At 53.4% G+C, this 16149-nt stretch overlaps 5 protein-coding genes across 5 annotated transcripts; 3 read left to right on the top strand and 2 right to left on the bottom strand.

The window, feature by feature from the left end:
- Window positions 1-621: 621 nt before the first annotated feature.
- On the bottom strand, window positions 622-2671 carry LRP88_04779 (sulfate adenylyltransferase; the record flags this gene model as incomplete). The annotated part of the gene is made up of 5 exons (XM_083241346.1): window positions 622-1817; window positions 1871-2019; window positions 2074-2256; window positions 2315-2342; window positions 2503-2671. The coding sequence occupies 5 exons, from the start codon at window positions 2669-2671 to the stop codon at window positions 622-624; spliced, it is 1725 nt and encodes a 574-aa protein (XP_083102494.1).
- A 4472-nt stretch (window positions 2672-7143) lies between these two features.
- LRP88_04778 (transient receptor potential ion channel family protein) lies at window positions 7144-10005 on the top strand (the record flags this gene model as incomplete). Its single annotated transcript, XM_083241345.1, has 2 exons — window positions 7144-7444; window positions 7493-10005. 2 exons carry the CDS (start codon window positions 7144-7146, stop codon window positions 10003-10005), a joined length of 2814 nt encoding a protein of 937 aa, XP_083102493.1.
- A 1250-nt stretch (window positions 10006-11255) lies between these two features.
- LRP88_04777 (uncharacterized protein) lies at window positions 11256-11729 on the top strand (the record flags this gene model as incomplete). Its single annotated transcript, XM_083241344.1, has 1 exon — window positions 11256-11729. One exon carries the CDS (start codon window positions 11256-11258, stop codon window positions 11727-11729), a length of 474 nt encoding a protein of 157 aa, XP_083102492.1.
- Window positions 11730-13567: 1838 nt separating this feature from the next.
- On the top strand, window positions 13568-14513 carry LRP88_04776 (uncharacterized protein; the record flags this gene model as incomplete). Its single annotated transcript, XM_083241343.1, has 3 exons — window positions 13568-14207; window positions 14278-14426; window positions 14481-14513. 3 exons carry the CDS (start codon window positions 13568-13570, stop codon window positions 14511-14513), a joined length of 822 nt encoding a protein of 273 aa, XP_083102491.1.
- Window positions 14514-15345: 832 nt separating this feature from the next.
- On the bottom strand, window positions 15346-15928 carry LRP88_04775 (uncharacterized protein; the record flags this gene model as incomplete). The annotated part of the gene is made up of 2 exons (XM_083241342.1): window positions 15346-15699; window positions 15752-15928. The coding sequence occupies 2 exons, from the start codon at window positions 15926-15928 to the stop codon at window positions 15346-15348; spliced, it is 531 nt and encodes a 176-aa protein (XP_083102490.1).
- Between the last annotated feature and the right edge of the window lie 221 nt (window positions 15929-16149).

Below are 16149 nucleotides of genomic sequence, written 5' to 3'. Positions count from 1 at the left end.
CACACCACGGTCACTTCTCGACGCTCACGCTGCCACGCACGCATCCAAGCCCCCGTCCGTAGCTTCACGTAAACCATCTTGTATGGTTGGCGGTGCTGCCCAATCCTCCACTGCATACAGCACACATCCATCCATCCATCACCAACGCTCCAACACCATAGGTTAAGCGCGCATTCTCACATGAGACTCCTCTCACCATCACGACTGGAGCCCAACACCACCATCTGCCCATCATGATAGGCCGACAAAAATACCGGTTTAGCACTTGCATATTCTCGAATCTTCCTTCTCATAGGACAAGCTATTGCATCATGCATCTTTTCTTTCATTCCCGTATCTGTCATAATCTATCGCGAGCTTCTCTTGGCTGTCTAAGTGATTCAACAAAGCATAACACTCGCCCGTCTTTTCCCCGTCCATAATGTTTCCTTCTCTTAATAAAAAATAACGCCGATTCCGTATTTCACTTGCGCTCTTGAAAATCTCATGAGCGTCTCGTAGCACCATGCATACCGCGACGCTGTGACTTAGCCGACCTCCTCTCAAATCGATCGAGGCAAGCAGCTTGTGGGTATCTCCCTCTTCGACTCATCTCCAGTAGCCAATTCATCCAGTCATCCTTTACAGGCGGTCGAGGAGACCACGGCTCTCGAGGAGCAGGACAATCTCGTGCACGATGGAACGGACAGTCTGCTTCTCAAGGTCGACAACGAGGTCGGCCTTGGCAGGGGCCTCATAGGGGTCGTCAACACCGGTGAAGTTCTTAATCTCACCCTTGCGGGCGGCAGCGTAGACACCACGGCGGTCGGTCTTCTCACAGTACTCGAGAGGGGTGGCGACGTGCACGAGGAAGAAGGGGCCGGACTTCTCGATGAGGTCACGGGCAGCCTGGCGGGCCTCCTCGAAGGGAGCGATGGGGGCGGCGATGACGGCGGCACCGGCCTTGGTGAGCTCGGAGGCGACAAAGGCAATGCGGGAGATGTTGAGGTCACGGTCCTTGCGGCTGAAGCCAAGCTCAGGGGAGAGCTCGTGTCGGACGTTCTCGCCGAGGAGCATGGACACGGAGCGGCCACCACCCTGGTTGAGGGTGACCTGCAGGGCACGAGCGATGGTGTCCTTGCCGCTGTTCTGGTAACCAGTCATGAAGACGGTGAAACCCTTCTGGGCGGGCAGGGGGTTCTGCTCGCGGAGGACCTTGACGACCTCGGGGTAGGAGAACCAGGCGGGGATCTCCTTGCCGGTTCGGAGACGGTGTCGCAGCTCAGTGCCGGAGATGTTGGTGGTGCGGGTGCCCTCGGGGATCTCGTTGGCGGGGAGGTACTCGTCGGTGTCGGGGAGGTAGATCATCTCCTGGAACTCGACCATCTTGATGCCAAGCTCCTCCTGGTGCTCCTGGACGAGGTACTGAGCATCATAGGGGCCGTAGTGGTCCTTGCCCTGCTTGTTCTTGCCGGGACCAGCGTGGTCACGACCAACGATGAAGTGAGTAGCACCGTGGTTCTTGCGGATGATGGCGTGCCAGAGGGCCTCACGGGGACCACCCATGCGCATGGCCAGGGGAAGAAGAGCCAGAGCGGCCATGCCGTTGGGGTATCGGGGCAGGAGAGCCTTGTAGACACGGACACGGGTGAAGTGGTCAATGTCACCGGGCTTGGTGAGACCGACGACGGGCTGGATGAGGACGTTGGCCTGTTGGGAGCGGGCGGCGCGGACCGTCAACTCACGGTGAGCACGGTGCATGGGGTTTCGGGTCTGGAAAGCGACAACCTTTTGCCAGCCGAGCTTGTTGAAGTGAGAGCGAAGCTCAGAGGGGGTGACTGCATCGTCGTTAGCCTTATGCGCCAAGCTAAAGTGAGGAATCGGAACTTACAGCGGAGGTCGAGGAAGTCGTAGTGCTCAAGACGGTTGATGGCCTCGAGCTTACCACCAACGTAGAACTCCTTGGCGGTAGAGAAGAGGTACTTGATACCGGGGTGAGTGTCATCGTCGCTGCCAAAGACCTTCTTGGCCTCGTTGACCCTGTACAATGCCTTGTAAGTATCATGGACAGTATGCGCCATTGAGACCACCTACTTGTCGGGTCGGTAGACATCCTCAACAGTGAGGATGGCAAGGTTTCGGTCGTCACGGAGATCGCGGAGGGTGATGCGAGCGCCGGGCTTGATGTTCAACCGGTCAATGGTGGCCTGGTCAACATCGAGGTTGATGGGCATGGAGAAGAGGGCGCCATCAGCGAGGCGGTTGGTCTCGACGACACTAGAAGCTCAATTAGCCCCTGTTGAGAGCTTTTGCTGGATCCAGCGATCAAACATACCTGTTGTAGTCCTTCTCAGTGAGGAAACCTGTTGAATTGCTTGTCAATTGATGTCCTCATAAAAGATCTCGTCGCAAAGGTCAGGGGTCGGAGGTGCGGGGGCGGGGTCATTGCCCGTGCACGCCATCATCATCGCGGCGGGGGGACAAGCCAAGCCAAGCATCAGCATTGGTGTCAGCTGCTCTTACCTTCAATGGGAGAGAAGCCACCGTTGAGGATCAGCTCAAGATCGCAAAGGTGACGCTCAGTGAGGACGAGGGCGGGGAGCTTCTCGGACTCGGCCTGGAGCTCGGCCTGGCGAGGCAGATCGCGGGCGAAGAGGTCCTTGAGGACACCACCGTGAGGAGCGTTGGCCATTGTGATGTGATGTGTGGTCAAGGTGTTTCTGGGGAAGAAGAGAAGGAGTTGAAGCTTCAGGAACCGAGTCGAGGATCAAGGTTCAAGAAGAAGGGGTCTCGAGACTTTTAAAAACAGACAAGAGAACCGGGGGCAGAGCACGCAATCGTGGGGGGAAAGACGATTGCACGAGTGATACTCGGGGAATGGATGACAACGGAGGACGGGAGAGAGGATGGACAAGAGGGGTGGAAGGGAGCGGTTGATTTTAAATCACGTCCGGATACAGGAAAAGGTACAGTCCATCTTGCTGCGTCTACCCTGTCATGTCTACTAGTTTCCCCCGTCCCTGCCAGGCTCTAACATGACTTGCTGGGGCCTCGACATGGAGGGGTGTACGGCGAGTGGGAAGGGAAAATCGAGTGAAAAAATTGCGTGGCCATTGACGAACGGACGAAATCGGCGGCCTGCGTGTGATGTCCTTCTCCCAGACGCCTATCCTCACCGTCAGGAAGAGAAAAAAACAATGGGGTTGTGGTTTTAGCTCTCGATGACGTGCTCGGGACTTGAGGCTTATACCTGCCGCCGACGACCCTAGAGGCCAATCAGAAGCCCGCGAGACCGGACAAGGCGGCGCTAGGTCCTCGGAGCATCGCTCTCGGGCGGCGTTGTTGTTGGAGATCATGATGGGAGTTTTTCAGGAGGCACTTGCGAGGGTTGAAGCTTTGGTCCTGATAGCTGTCTGGGAGTAAATGGCTTGCGCGGCTCTGAGCTCGGGACCTCTACTAAGACATGGTCCCTGCAACAACAACGCCGTGATGTGGGATGTAAGCCTCGTCCTCCCCTGAGAATCATGCCTCATGCGGCCGGGTTCCTGGTGCCGTGCCGTGGCGACAAGACGGAGACTCTCCTCTCGTCTCGCAGCAGGGCCCTTTTTCTTTTAGCCCCGCATCGCATCCCACTGCGCAAGAAGCGAACGAGACATTCCACGGACATGTTCCATGTGGCACGACCATCCATCCACATGCACCCACGTCCGAGCATCCACACCCACCTCCGGCTGGCTCAGAAGGACGAGTCGAGTCGAGGCGCTCGTGGGCACGCAATAATCTAGACCCTCACGTCTGCTGCTTCTCCGAGGCGCCTATGTCTTGGCCCGATCACGACTTTTGTTCTTTTTATTCATTAACTCATGTTGCTTCATAGATGGTCTTCCGGACCGGTCAGTCCCCCCCGTAGCCTTGCGTCTAGACGCCGTTGCTGGGGTGGTTCCGCCGACTAGGGCGGCAGTTCCCCCGAGCAGATGCGGTTGTCGGGTCGGGCGATCGCCCGGAAAGTGGTGGAAGCAGAAAAAAAAAGTCCACGCTGCTCCATTTCCCCTCAGTCATGATGGATCATGTTAGTAATCCTGTGTCTGACATTGATGCGACGCTCGCCTTGGTTACCCCGGACATTCTGCACTTGTTAACGCCGTGGCCGATGAAAACGCCTTGGTGAGTATTTTGACCATGGCACAAAAGCTGTATTGTCCATGCAGAATTGACCGTTCGAGACGCCTGTTGTGGTTTGCGATTAGACATGCTCAATTGACCCTTCACCAAGGTGAGGGTGCCCCTGGTCTGTCCCCTGGTGATCTGGGTTCACGGAACTTCGGGTTGTTTGAAGGATCCTTTGGACCCTTGAATCAACACGCAATGTCATTTAATTCCGGACTGTTGATGGCCTGTAGCCGCGCGTATCTTTGATCAAAGCTTCGTCGACTGCTCTAGCGAACTCATAAAACCTCGACGTTTCCATGACCAAGGAGAACTGTTGTTGCAACCCACACTTCATTGATCCAGACTTGTTCGTGCCTCGGGGGCTAACTGTCCTGCAACGGCCCGTGGGGGAGACAAGGTGCGTGGTGGAGCACGGCTGTTGAATAGCACGATGCGGCAGTACAAAACGCATCATGAAAGGCGACATGTACGCATAAAAATTGCCAGCCGGAGTGATCAAGTGGACAACGAGTGCAGATTCTTCGATGGCGTCACCAGCGAGTTAATGATGGCAATGGACATTGCATCTCCAAGCGGTCCTCATTATGGTCTCGACTGAGAGAAGGTCGTGTGACTGAAGCGCTCGCCTCTCACAAGCCAGTTAATCTTGAGCTATTGAACAGCTGCGACAAGGTATAAGTGAACCGTTGTTTAACCATCACGTCGCTCGACGCTTGTGGTTGTGGCATTCGGCCAGCACCTTTTCATGATGGGCGGAAAGCCCGCGCGGGATGGAGGTGCTGGGCGCGAGCGGACTGGCCAGCCACCTGCAACACATCATTTTGTGGAATTTAGTCGCCATCGATTGCCAAGGCCCGGTCCCGCGATCCGGTCCCATCGGGGCATCCACAGCCGACCATGAACGAAAATAAGGTCGATGAGGAGATCTTCGAGATGGGAGTGTCTGCCGACGGTCCGAAGACCTGTCGCATTCGACGGAGATGGTCAATCTTGGTAGAAACACTATATGTGAATATCATCGCTCATTGATGCTTTGTTCGCGCTCGACCGTAACGGACTCCTCCAAAGCGCCGTACATCCGCCCAAGGATGTTTCGGGATAGTCTCAAGCCAGTGTCCCCAACGTTTAATGACGAGTCGACTCGACACAGCCGCCCGTTCTCTTAACACTGGCGCTGCCTCATCTTGACCAAGATGAGGGCCTGAGCGGTGGACGACATTGCAACTAACACAAGCTGCCTAGCCACACGGGCCGGGAGAGCAATGAAATACGAAAAGGCAAAATATCTCAAAACTCGCTATTAGATGAGCATGTCTATTATATCCTCATGCTTTGAGTGCTTTTTGCTTAGGTAAAGCTAAGCGTCGAAAGTATCCCTAATAGAAACGGATGTGATTAACTCGAGCCCCCCGCTGTGATCGCCGTGGAGGTTTCTGCCGGCTAATATAAAAGTGATCCATTTCTTTGACCTGCCTTGTGGCCAGGCGAGATTGGGAAAGTCGGCGACAATATGGCCGTTCTCCGTTCTCCCACAGCCCAGCCACTTTCTCGTATCTTTCCGCTCCCGCGTATAACACCACTGCGGGATCTCCGGAAGATGGCTGGTGATAATTTGGCCAACAATGTGCCAAGATCAAGTGCCCGCCGAAAAAGAGCGGGTAGCACGATCCTTTCACCATTCTGAAATCATTTCAGCGCTTCTCATGCGCCATCTCCAATCAAGACATGTCAAATCGCATCCATCTCCATCCTAGAGGCCGGCACCAGCTGAGACGGTGGTTGTAAGTACGACACGTGGAGACTAAGTCACTGAGAGGCCCCCGCCCCTCGATTAAAGCATGATGCGTCGTCGGCCAATCGTTACTCGTTGTTGCCCGATTCCAAGACCAAACTTGACGGGAAAAGCGGTGGGGGAACCAAGTTTTTGATGGACTGGCTGGAAACCTCCAACAGTCTGGATGTTTGAATCATGCTACGCGTGCATGGTGGGCGCTGCTGTGAGAACGGTCGGCGCGCGACCAGATTGCGCCAAGTTGAGAGATCCGTGTTGAACCAGAAGTAAGCGTCAGCCAAGCACAGCGGAATGGAAGGTCTAATGAGGGCATTCGTAGGCCTTGAATAGCTGAAGACAGGGTTGTCTCTCGATGTTGGAAGGAAATGGTGTGTGGGCCACTCGGGGGCAGGTCCAAAAAAAAAGTCCCGAAAGGGGCGCTTCGTAGGTGCAGTTTCGCAAATGGAAGGTGCAATGACACCACGGGGCACTTGCTTTCTTTGCGAAAGCGCGCCGACCACCTCTTGATTGCCTCAGAAGGGTCTAATCAAGACTTGGGTTCTAGGGACTTTTCTCTCTAGCAACACCAGCCTCCTCTTGCTCCCTCTTTTCTACCTACGGATACTACTGCTCGCGCAGTCTCTCTTTTACGCGCCGTAAACTGCGCATCATTTCGCTGTCCGTTTCCTGAAACTCCCCTGCAGATGCCAGCCTATCAACCTTAAATCACAAGCTGCGATCGCTGGTGGCTTTCTCGGCCGCTGCGCCACTTCTTGGTCTTTGTCTCCTGGGGTTACACCTACGTCAAACGACACGAGATTTTGCATTGGCACCAAGAATACCAAGAGTCAAAACTCACACACGACTTGTTTCTCCTCTCCCTTTTCCCCTCTCCGATCGACCGGTTGATACCTGAAAACCCGATCCCCGCCGCTTGCGCTCCTTCGCGACGTCCTCGTCCTCTTCCAGACCCCCGTTCGCGAATTCGAGATCCTTGCGATCTTCTCCCCGAGACACGGCAGCTCTGAAACTTTGCCCGCCAACGTTCATGTTCGGGTCGCCCGCACCTCGAGAACCCGTTACCCGATTTTCTCTCTTCTACGGCCGCTCGATATAAGAGTCTTTCGAAATAACGACTTTGGTGTCACGAAATCTACCCCGGGCGGGATCGCCCGCCATCCCGCTTCATCCGGCCCCTTAACGACCCGTTGCCGTTCTTCGAAATGTTCGCGACTCGGCGGCCTGTAAGGGCCTTGGTGGCCCTGCTCTCCGCCATCAGTCTCGTCCCAACAGTTTGCGCCCAGGATCCGGTCCTTATCAATGGGACAGATGCCGATGGCGTTTACCGCGACGATCTCGATGTTAGTCGAACTCCGGCTCTTTACACGGGCGACTTTGGCGACTGTTTGAGTGGTGGAAGTTTGTTTAATGTTACCGCCTTCGATGCTGCATATTATGCCGACAACCTCACGGTGTCCTTTCACTTATATGGAAGTTCCAATATTCGCCGTGAAAATGTCATGAGTATGTATGGGGAACTCGTCTAAGCCAACCCAGCTAACCGGGTTATAGTGCACCTTTCTATCCAAGTATACGGCGAGGAGAGATTCAACAAAACTTACGATCCATGCAAGTCCAACGTTACGACTCTCTGCCCACTCGAGGCTGGCGAAGGCATTCAAGCATACATCTCTACCGAGATCTCACCCGACGACATTGCTGGCATCCCGTCTATCGCCTTGAACATTCCCGATTTGGAGGGATTTGCCCGGCTGCGGATTTTTGCCAACTCGACACAGACCGAGATAGGGTGTTTCCAGGCCACCATGAGTAATGGACAAAGCTTCTCTCAGCCGGAGTATGTGGGAAGTATTGTGGGCGTCTTTGTCTTCGCCGCCGCCTTGGCCTCTTTCGCGACGGCCATCTACGGTCTCCAGATTCCGCACATGAGGATGCACTACGCCCACTCTTTCTCGATTTTGGTCATCTTTGAAACATTCCAGTCCATCTTCTTTTCAGGGGCACTGTCGGTTGACTGGCCTACCGTTCTGCCCGCCTGGTGGAGCAACTTTGCATGGACTGCTGGCATGTTTGCGAGCGACAGCATGGTTGATGCCATCAGCCCCTTTGCCGGTGTCACCGGGAACGCCAGCCAAGTTGGCTCTGCGGGATCGATTCCCATCAATAACGGAGGTGGACTGAAACAGCAGATTTACGGCCGATCACTTATACGCCGGTCACCTCTGCATGTTGATGATGTCCTTCAGTCTCTTGCTAGGCGCAATGAGTTCAACGCAAGTGATCCGTATGATTACACTTGGGCGGGAAAACCACGAAACCCCGGAATGCCCCTTCCAGGTGATTACGGTGGTTTCGCAGGCACGCTCTCCCGTGTCAACATTCCCCTGTACGACGCGTTCATCATCGGCCTGATCTGGCTTTGTGTTGTACTGGCCGCTGTTGCCATCTTCGTTGTGACAGTCAAGCTGCTCCTTGACTTGTCTCGCAAGATCAAGTTGATCAAGACCGATGGGTTCGACTTTTTCCGTTCTCATTGGCTTGGATACATGGTGGCAGGTCTGCTGCGGACGCTCTTCATTGCCTTCTTCACCATGATGACACTGACCACGTACCAATTTACTTTGGGTGCGCCTGCAGGCCCGAAAGCTATCGCCGCCGTTATCTTTGCCATGTTCCTTGGACTTGCTGCACTCGCTGCCTATGCTTGCGCCGTGAGACTGCGCGAGGGCAAGTATTCAATCGTTTCCGACTCGATCCGCTTTGAGGAAGGAAAACTGTTCAAGAAGGTGCCTTTCATTGCGGCAACACTGGAGAGTTCGATTGGCGAGGAGGAACAGGCCCAGAAGCCCAGACTTTTTGGCAGCATGGCAGTCCGACGCATCAAGTTCACCGACAATGACCCTAACCGGGCGAATGTGCACCAAGACGCGGGCTACATCAAGCGCTTTGGATGGCTCTCGGCGAGATATCGACGCACGCGGTGGTGGTTCTTTGCTGTCTATCTTGCCTATCAGTTCATTCGAGCGTGCTTTATCGGCGGAGGTCGAGGAAATCCGTTGGCTCAGGTCTACGGACTCTTCATCTTTGAGGTGCTCGCCCTGGTTGCCATTATCAAGATGAAGCCTTTTGAAGGATCTCGCAATGCCACGGCGGCGATCTGGCTGTTGTCGATCTCCAAAATTGTCACCACTGGATTCTCGATTGCCTTCCTGCCATCGTTCAACCTTAGTCGTATCGTTGCGACAGTCTTTGGCATGATCATCATTGTGGTCCAAGCTTTCCTGGCCGTTGCGATTCTGGTCTTGATTGCCCTGGGAATGATTTCGACGTGGATGTCTCTATCTCGCAACCGTGAAGAGTTTCCCAAGGACCTCGACCCGATTCGAGTCCGATACTTTGAGCACATGGAAGTCCGAGCCGGGGACTTGCCCAAGTCGAAGGAAGTCGAGAAAATTCCGGAGCCTCCCAAGCCTACTTTTAGAGTCAACAGTGTTCGACGCGAGCGAAAGGTTGTCGAGGATAACTCATTCCCGATGCTCGAAGGCACAGGAGGTGACGTTCCAGATCATCCAATGCACCCGCTCAACCGGCGGAGTCGGGCAAACAGCGCCAGCTCTCGACACTCTGTTAACAGCCTGCCTCGCTCTGGACGCACCCACCGTGCTTCATGGAGCTCCAAGGACTTTGCGGAGTGGGATGCTGAGATGAACCGAGGCGATACGGCACGGATCAGTCGCATGAGGAGTAGCTCTCTGCGTATGCAGGCAGCGAGGTATTCTGTTTCTCGACCACCGATGACACCAACCCGGGAGTCAGCCGAGTTCCCTCGCATGAGCGTCAACTTGATGGGATCCGAAGATAAGGAGGTGATTGCCGAGGACAAGATTGAGGAGACGACCGACACACCAAAGAGGAGGAAGAGAACTGTGAGCTGGGCCGACCAAACAACGGCACCAGGCTCCTCCGATTCCTCAGACAACACCAGCAAGGACAACACGATTCAAGAGAAGGAGGAACCAAAGAAGAGCCAAGACGACGAGGTCAAGGCCAAAATCGAGCCATGAGCAAATCGTGACTCGTTGAGCGACGGCCCTTGCATTTCATTTTAGACACGGCCTCATTGCTCATTTATTCGAACCGCATTTTGGAGTTTTTATTTACGACTAGGCGAGGGGTTGGCATTTCATTCAGCAAGCAAGCAAGCATCAACGACGGGATTTGAAAAAGTAAGCATTTTGTAAATACACGGCATGTTCCCGTCTCCCTGCTAGGTCAGGCGAGGTGGATTTTGTTTTCTTTCGTTACCCAGGACCTACCTACACTGAGATGCGATATGACGAGACGCAAGCATATAGAGAGAACCTGGCCGGATTTGGCGGCTGGGGAGTTTGATGTTTGGATAGCTGGAGATTGGCCACAGACATGTAGATAGTTTATTGAACCATTTTAACACGAGCATGTGCACTAGTTGATTGAACTGGATGAGGTTGTGGTTTACTGTGTGACCTTGCTCAACACCCTATACTTGCCCTCTGGTAGAGTCTGGGTGGAAACAAGACGAGGGATCATGGGGTTGAAGTCGAGTCCTAAGACCAAGGTTGATGACATTGAGGTCTCATACCAATTCGGCCAATACGTTGCGTGTGATATTCATCCCGTGTTTGAACTGACTCAAACGCCCACCACAGATAACCAGAACAGCCTTTACTGCGCTCTGCCACTATTCAGCCTGAGCCAGTGTCTGAGCCAGCGTACCTGAGGCGCATTCAATCGTCTCATCTAGTTATGTTATGTTCTGTGATTGCCAGAATCCCTCGCAGCTGACTCGAGCATCAAGGCCAATATGGCATGCGACTCGGCCAAGGGAACTGGATTTGGACTTGGGGTCATTATCACGGTCCGTGTTGAAGAGTGTGAGCGCGAGGAGTCAAACGAGATTAGTTCATCATCGAAGCAATTGCCATTTTGGTCTAGTCACTCAAGCTCTGTAGTTCTTGTTGACGAACCAAAACAAACGAGCAGCTGTTATTGAGAACGCTTCTGGAAAGAAGCTATCCAAGAGAATGCCCTGTGACAATGGACTACATGCTGCGCTGCAAACACCGGACTTCCATCCATGGTCCTGAATGGTATCTGAATGAATCGTTTGAGTCTCGCCAGGAGCCATTGCACTCATCCAGATGACCCCAGGAGAAGAAACAGAAACAGTCTTGTCAACTCTTCCCGCCTCAGCCCTTGAGAAGCTTGAGTTCGTCAACAGATCCCTGAATAGCATCATCAATAGTGTTCTCAAGAACCCACAAGAACCGACACGATGGCGCCAGAACCCATGAGTGAGGAGACAAAGGAGGATATCCGTCGCATGACGGAAACCCTGACCAACCAGCCCACCATTGAGCTGCTTACTCGAGCTGGGAATCAGGCCAAGTACAACAGGTGGGACCTCAAGGAGCGAAAGAAGGCTCGGGAGGAGGCCATGGCACGAACAGAGAACAACGGGGATGCCGGAGACTACGAAGGGGATGTCACCAGAGATACCGAAGCCAGTGTTGCCGACACCACTGGCATCAACGAGGCCAACGTCACGGATGCCGGCGCCAACGAAACCAATGCCACTGACGTCTCCGAGGCCAAGGGCGAGGTCACGAACAAGGTCAAGGATGTCGTGTCCCGCGTTACAAAGGCAATGAACCGCCTAAGCATGACCAAGAAGGGAGCTGGTGACAAGACTGCAGACGACAAGGGCAAGTCTGGTCACGACAGCAAGCAGGGTGGCAACAAAGCTTGATCACCTGGATGAACTACAAGCCAAGAATATGCACTGTTCTCTCCTTTCTTTCTTTTTTGACTATCTGCAACTATCTGCAGAGGTAAGTGTTTGCTTTTCTCTAAACGAGGCCTCGACTAATGGATGCTTGCAGCCGGCAGCCTGATTGCAGCATTCTCTCTCCGCCATGAAGCGGACAGCAAAGCAAGCGGTGGCGTTCAAGGAGGGTATCGTCGTTGGAATTACTCAACATGGAACGGGGAGGGGGGATAGGGTCAGGCAAGGATCAAGGCGTGATGGGACGATACTACAGAAAACCTATCATTACTCTTTTTTGGACTCGATCGATTAGCTCTCAACAAATGCGAGATTGCTACCCTACCCAAGATGCCAAGTCCGTGAACACATCTCATCTTGTTTGCTCTACAGCCCTGCAAGGGATGTAGATGCCCTCGTTGTGCAGTGAGAATCGGGCTACCTAATCTGTCACTCTACATACATGCATGTTGTCTGCCTCGAGGCCTTGTTCTATTTCGTCTCACCGGTCAAACGAAAAAGGCATGCGGGGAGACGGGCTCCCACGTTTTTTTGAGGCCCGGACTGAGACATCTGCAACCTAGGGTTGGCTGTTGCTGCAAACACCCGTTTGCAAACCACCACATGCAGCGTCTTTTTTTTTTCGTTGAAGATGGAGGGGGCGAGCAAATCTACAGTTACGTCTTTAAACCAAAACAGATGGAGGGGTGAGCTAATCTGTAGTTGGATCTCACGATCGGGGAGATGCAGGTTACCATGCAGGCTCTGGAAGATTACGCCCATTGTACTGTGTACTACACCTTTGTATCTTGTAGAGTAGGCTGGTTCATGTCTCAGGTGCCGTGTGTGTGTTTGTCCCCCAACCGGGTTGCCGGCATATGTAGGAGTTCACCGGAGCTTGATTCCGGAGATTTCGATCTAGGTTGCGTTGCGTCGTCTTGCAGGAGGGCTAGGGCTGTGTACCCGGGTCAAAGATGGCTGACATTGAGCAACTTCAGTCGTGCACTTGTAGCACAACTTTTCAAGCCCGTCGTCGTACAGCTTCAAGCAACAAGAGTCACAATCACATAGTATCCGGTTTGCTTCCACATTCCCTCCCTCCCCTCGAGTCTTGTGTGCAGCGGTCCGCGGAGGACTTTGCCGTGTCTGCATCTACCCGTAGCGTCCTGCACCTTGAAGAATCTGGGAGGTTCTGGCTTTTGTGAGGGGTCAGACAGACACGGCTCGAGATTTTTGTTTGCTCCCCCCCTTTGGCTGCGGGAAGAAAAAGCAAAATACAAGGGTTGCAAAATCGGGTGGCGTTCGCTTTCAACGGCTGTCGAATACGATCGGCAAAGATACCAAGCCCTAGACATCACACAGTATAGTTCACTTGATGATGAGGGTTAGATTTGCTTCTTTTCATAGCCCCCGTGTTCCCGAGAGTATCGGTCGACGTGGCGGCGCCAACGACTACGGGTTTGGGCTTCAGGCAGCGACACTAATGCTGGCTGCCGTGTGGGAAAACGGTTCGAGACAAGAAGATTATGTAGGGTTTTTTTTCGTATGCCTGTTCGCTATGACTCTGAGTTGATGACTGGGTGCATCAGCAAGTCTCAGATGTCACGGCGAGATTGGTTCTCGATCTGTATTAACTCCTTTCCAAAGACTGGACGAGTCCTCATGTGCTACGTTGATATATGGAACCCCCTTGACTCTATCCTCTCTTCTTTCTTCAAACTCTTTGTCCTTCCCCAGATCTCTTCCACAACCTACTTGGGCTCCTCTTCATTTGTCTTCTTTACAAGTCACACACACACGTACCCCTGAGAAACACTTCAACAATGTCCCAAGTTCGCTTCCTCTTTGAGTACCCTTCCGTCGGCCGCGACGTAGTCTCTCAGTCTGCCCCCGGTGTCAACCGTCCCGCCTACGGCCCGGACCCGGAGGTCTGTTCGTACGAGGACGACTCGGGTAGTGACAGTGAAGACTACGAGAGCGAAGACGAGCTTGGGGAACCACATCTTGACTGGCATCCTCATGCTATCAACTTCCTCGCTCAAGTTCCTCAGAGTGACGCCGCCTGGTCTCGTTACCTCAACAGCAACGGGGATGTGCGCTCTCTGTGCCACCGTCTCCGACTTCCCTTTCTCTACCCTGGCTTCAGGAAGGACCACCTTGACTGGGGGAGGCTCTTTGCAGAGTGCAAATGGCACCTCGCTCGAGCATGCGAGAACCCTCCCCTGGCATCCTTATTTTCTCTCCTTTTCATCGCCGCATGCCACGTCGCCCTGGTCGACGGCTGCCCCCACGAGACTGTCTTCGCTGGCATCAGGGAGTGTGTCAGGCAGTGTGGCATCTGGGAGTACGAGCTCACGGAGCCCATGCTCGACAGGCTTCGAGAAGGTGCCGTCAAGGGCATCATGATTCTCAACGAGTACGCGAGGGTCGTTGGGGCTCGCGCCCACGAGATCCCCATTTACAGTAAGTCTTCTCCGCTTCCTGATTCATGATCATGTCTCTGAGTGTCAGAACAGCTTCTAATTGTATGCAGCTGTTTATGAGATGTACTCCAGCGTGCATAACCTATGTCAAGAGTCGTATCCCGTTCACATACCGACCAACGGCGCCGCTGCAGTCCGACTGCCTCGAGATCCCGTCCCTAGTGTACGACATACTGGGAGGGTCTGGCTCGAAGTGGGAGTAAGTCCTGTCCAAGCCCCGCGGCGTGCCCTTTTTCTAAAAAATTGTTACTAGGTATCGAGAAATTTGCGAGATCCTGCAACCTGAGGGAGTGCCAAGGCCTCTGTACAAGAGTATCTGTATGGGTGGTGTTCTGGAGTATGATGTGAGTGATGACGAGGGCATCAGTACTTTGACGGGCCTGTTTATGAGTTCAAGGAGGAGTACGCGTGTTCGTTTCCACACCCAATGGGCATGTTCAGGGGAAGTCGCTTGGAGAGTTTCTAGACTCGGGGTTTGTTTCTGTGATTTGGAAAAGATGAGTTTTGAGATTCGGCGTGTGTATTCAGAATGTTTCATGATCAATAAGAGTCTGTTCTTCTAAACATGACGAGATGAGTGACAAGTGTGAAAAACGATCTGCTGTCCTGCTTTCTGCTGGTGTGCTGTCACCTTGTCCACAATCCTCCTTTCCTTCAGGGTGTTAAGAAGAATTAAGACGCAGGGCAAACAAGGCGATCTGTAACACAGAGACGGCATATGAACCGAGTGTCCTGAGGCGCACCAACTCAGAGTGAGGTCACTGATCGAGGACTCATTCATAGCATGTCTTGGTTGATTCACGCAAGGCACATCGACTTCATGATACCAGTGTCTATCTAGTAGCAAGTAGCTGGCATCCTATATGTTAGCCCCATAAGGCGTCTTGTAAGGGTCGAGACGAGAGGACAAGAGGCTCAGAGATGCAGTTTTCAACCGGCACACTTCAATCTCATGGTGAGGACATACGAGCTCAAACGTCAAAGAGTGTATTCAAAGCAGTTAACGAGAGACACTAAATACATTCATTTCAAATATACAACCAATAATGAAACAAGCAATCAAACCGCAATATCGGTATTGTCAAAGCCCAAGTATCAAAAAACTCGACGAATCCAAATCATGCCTTGTAGTACCGGAACCGATACCTCTTCACCTTCGGCAACGCAGACTTGTGGAACGAGATGTAAATGAAGCGCAGACACCCGGTCCCCGTGAACCGTATGGCCGTCTCGTTCAGAAAGAGCACCATGCCGGGCTCCCACTCGACGGGGATGCAGTAGTTCGTGCCCTGGGGCATCAGTTCGATGTTGGCCCTCCCGGTGCTCAGAGGCATCAGGACCACGATGTGACCTGGGGTCGGCCAGAGAGTGCAGCCCGTCTCGAGGCGAAAGGCCTCGGGCCGGAACCAGGGCCTCTGAAGATCATGGATGATGACCTTGGCTTTTGCTGACCAGGACGAAAGGGGACCGTTCTATGCGTTTATGTTAGACTTGTTGGCAAATGAAAAGGTTCAGAAGACATACCATGCCCCTCAAGACAGCCCAGACGACGGCCCGGCAAGGAGGACTCAGTCCGTAAGTCCCAAGCTTGGAGTGCTTCTCACGGGGGGTGATGGTCATGATGTCGCTGATGGCCTCGGTCTGCAGGTGCTTGGTGTACTCGTCATACACGTAGACGGCGTACCAAGGATCCAGAGCCATGGTGTCGGTAGGGTGTTGTGGAACGGAGTGTGTTGGTTGAGATGTGCTTGAGGTAGGAACAGGTAATGAGAGTCTGCGACACTGCTGCTGTGGAGATGAAGGTTGAGCGGAAGTTGATGCCCTTTTTATGCTTCATCAGACGTGAAAGCCGTGCAACAAGAATATGGACACTCTCATAGTCTAAGGGGGGACAGCATCGTTTGCTTCGTTCAATGTGAACA

This window comes from Fusarium phalaenopsidis (genome assembly GCF_050370095.1).
Source record: "Fusarium phalaenopsidis strain FUZ10S chromosome Unknown contig_32292, whole genome shotgun sequence".
NCBI classification, from domain to species: domain Eukaryota; kingdom Fungi; phylum Ascomycota; class Sordariomycetes; order Hypocreales; family Nectriaceae; genus Fusarium; species Fusarium phalaenopsidis.
This window is presented reverse-complemented; position numbering and strand designations above follow the sequence as displayed.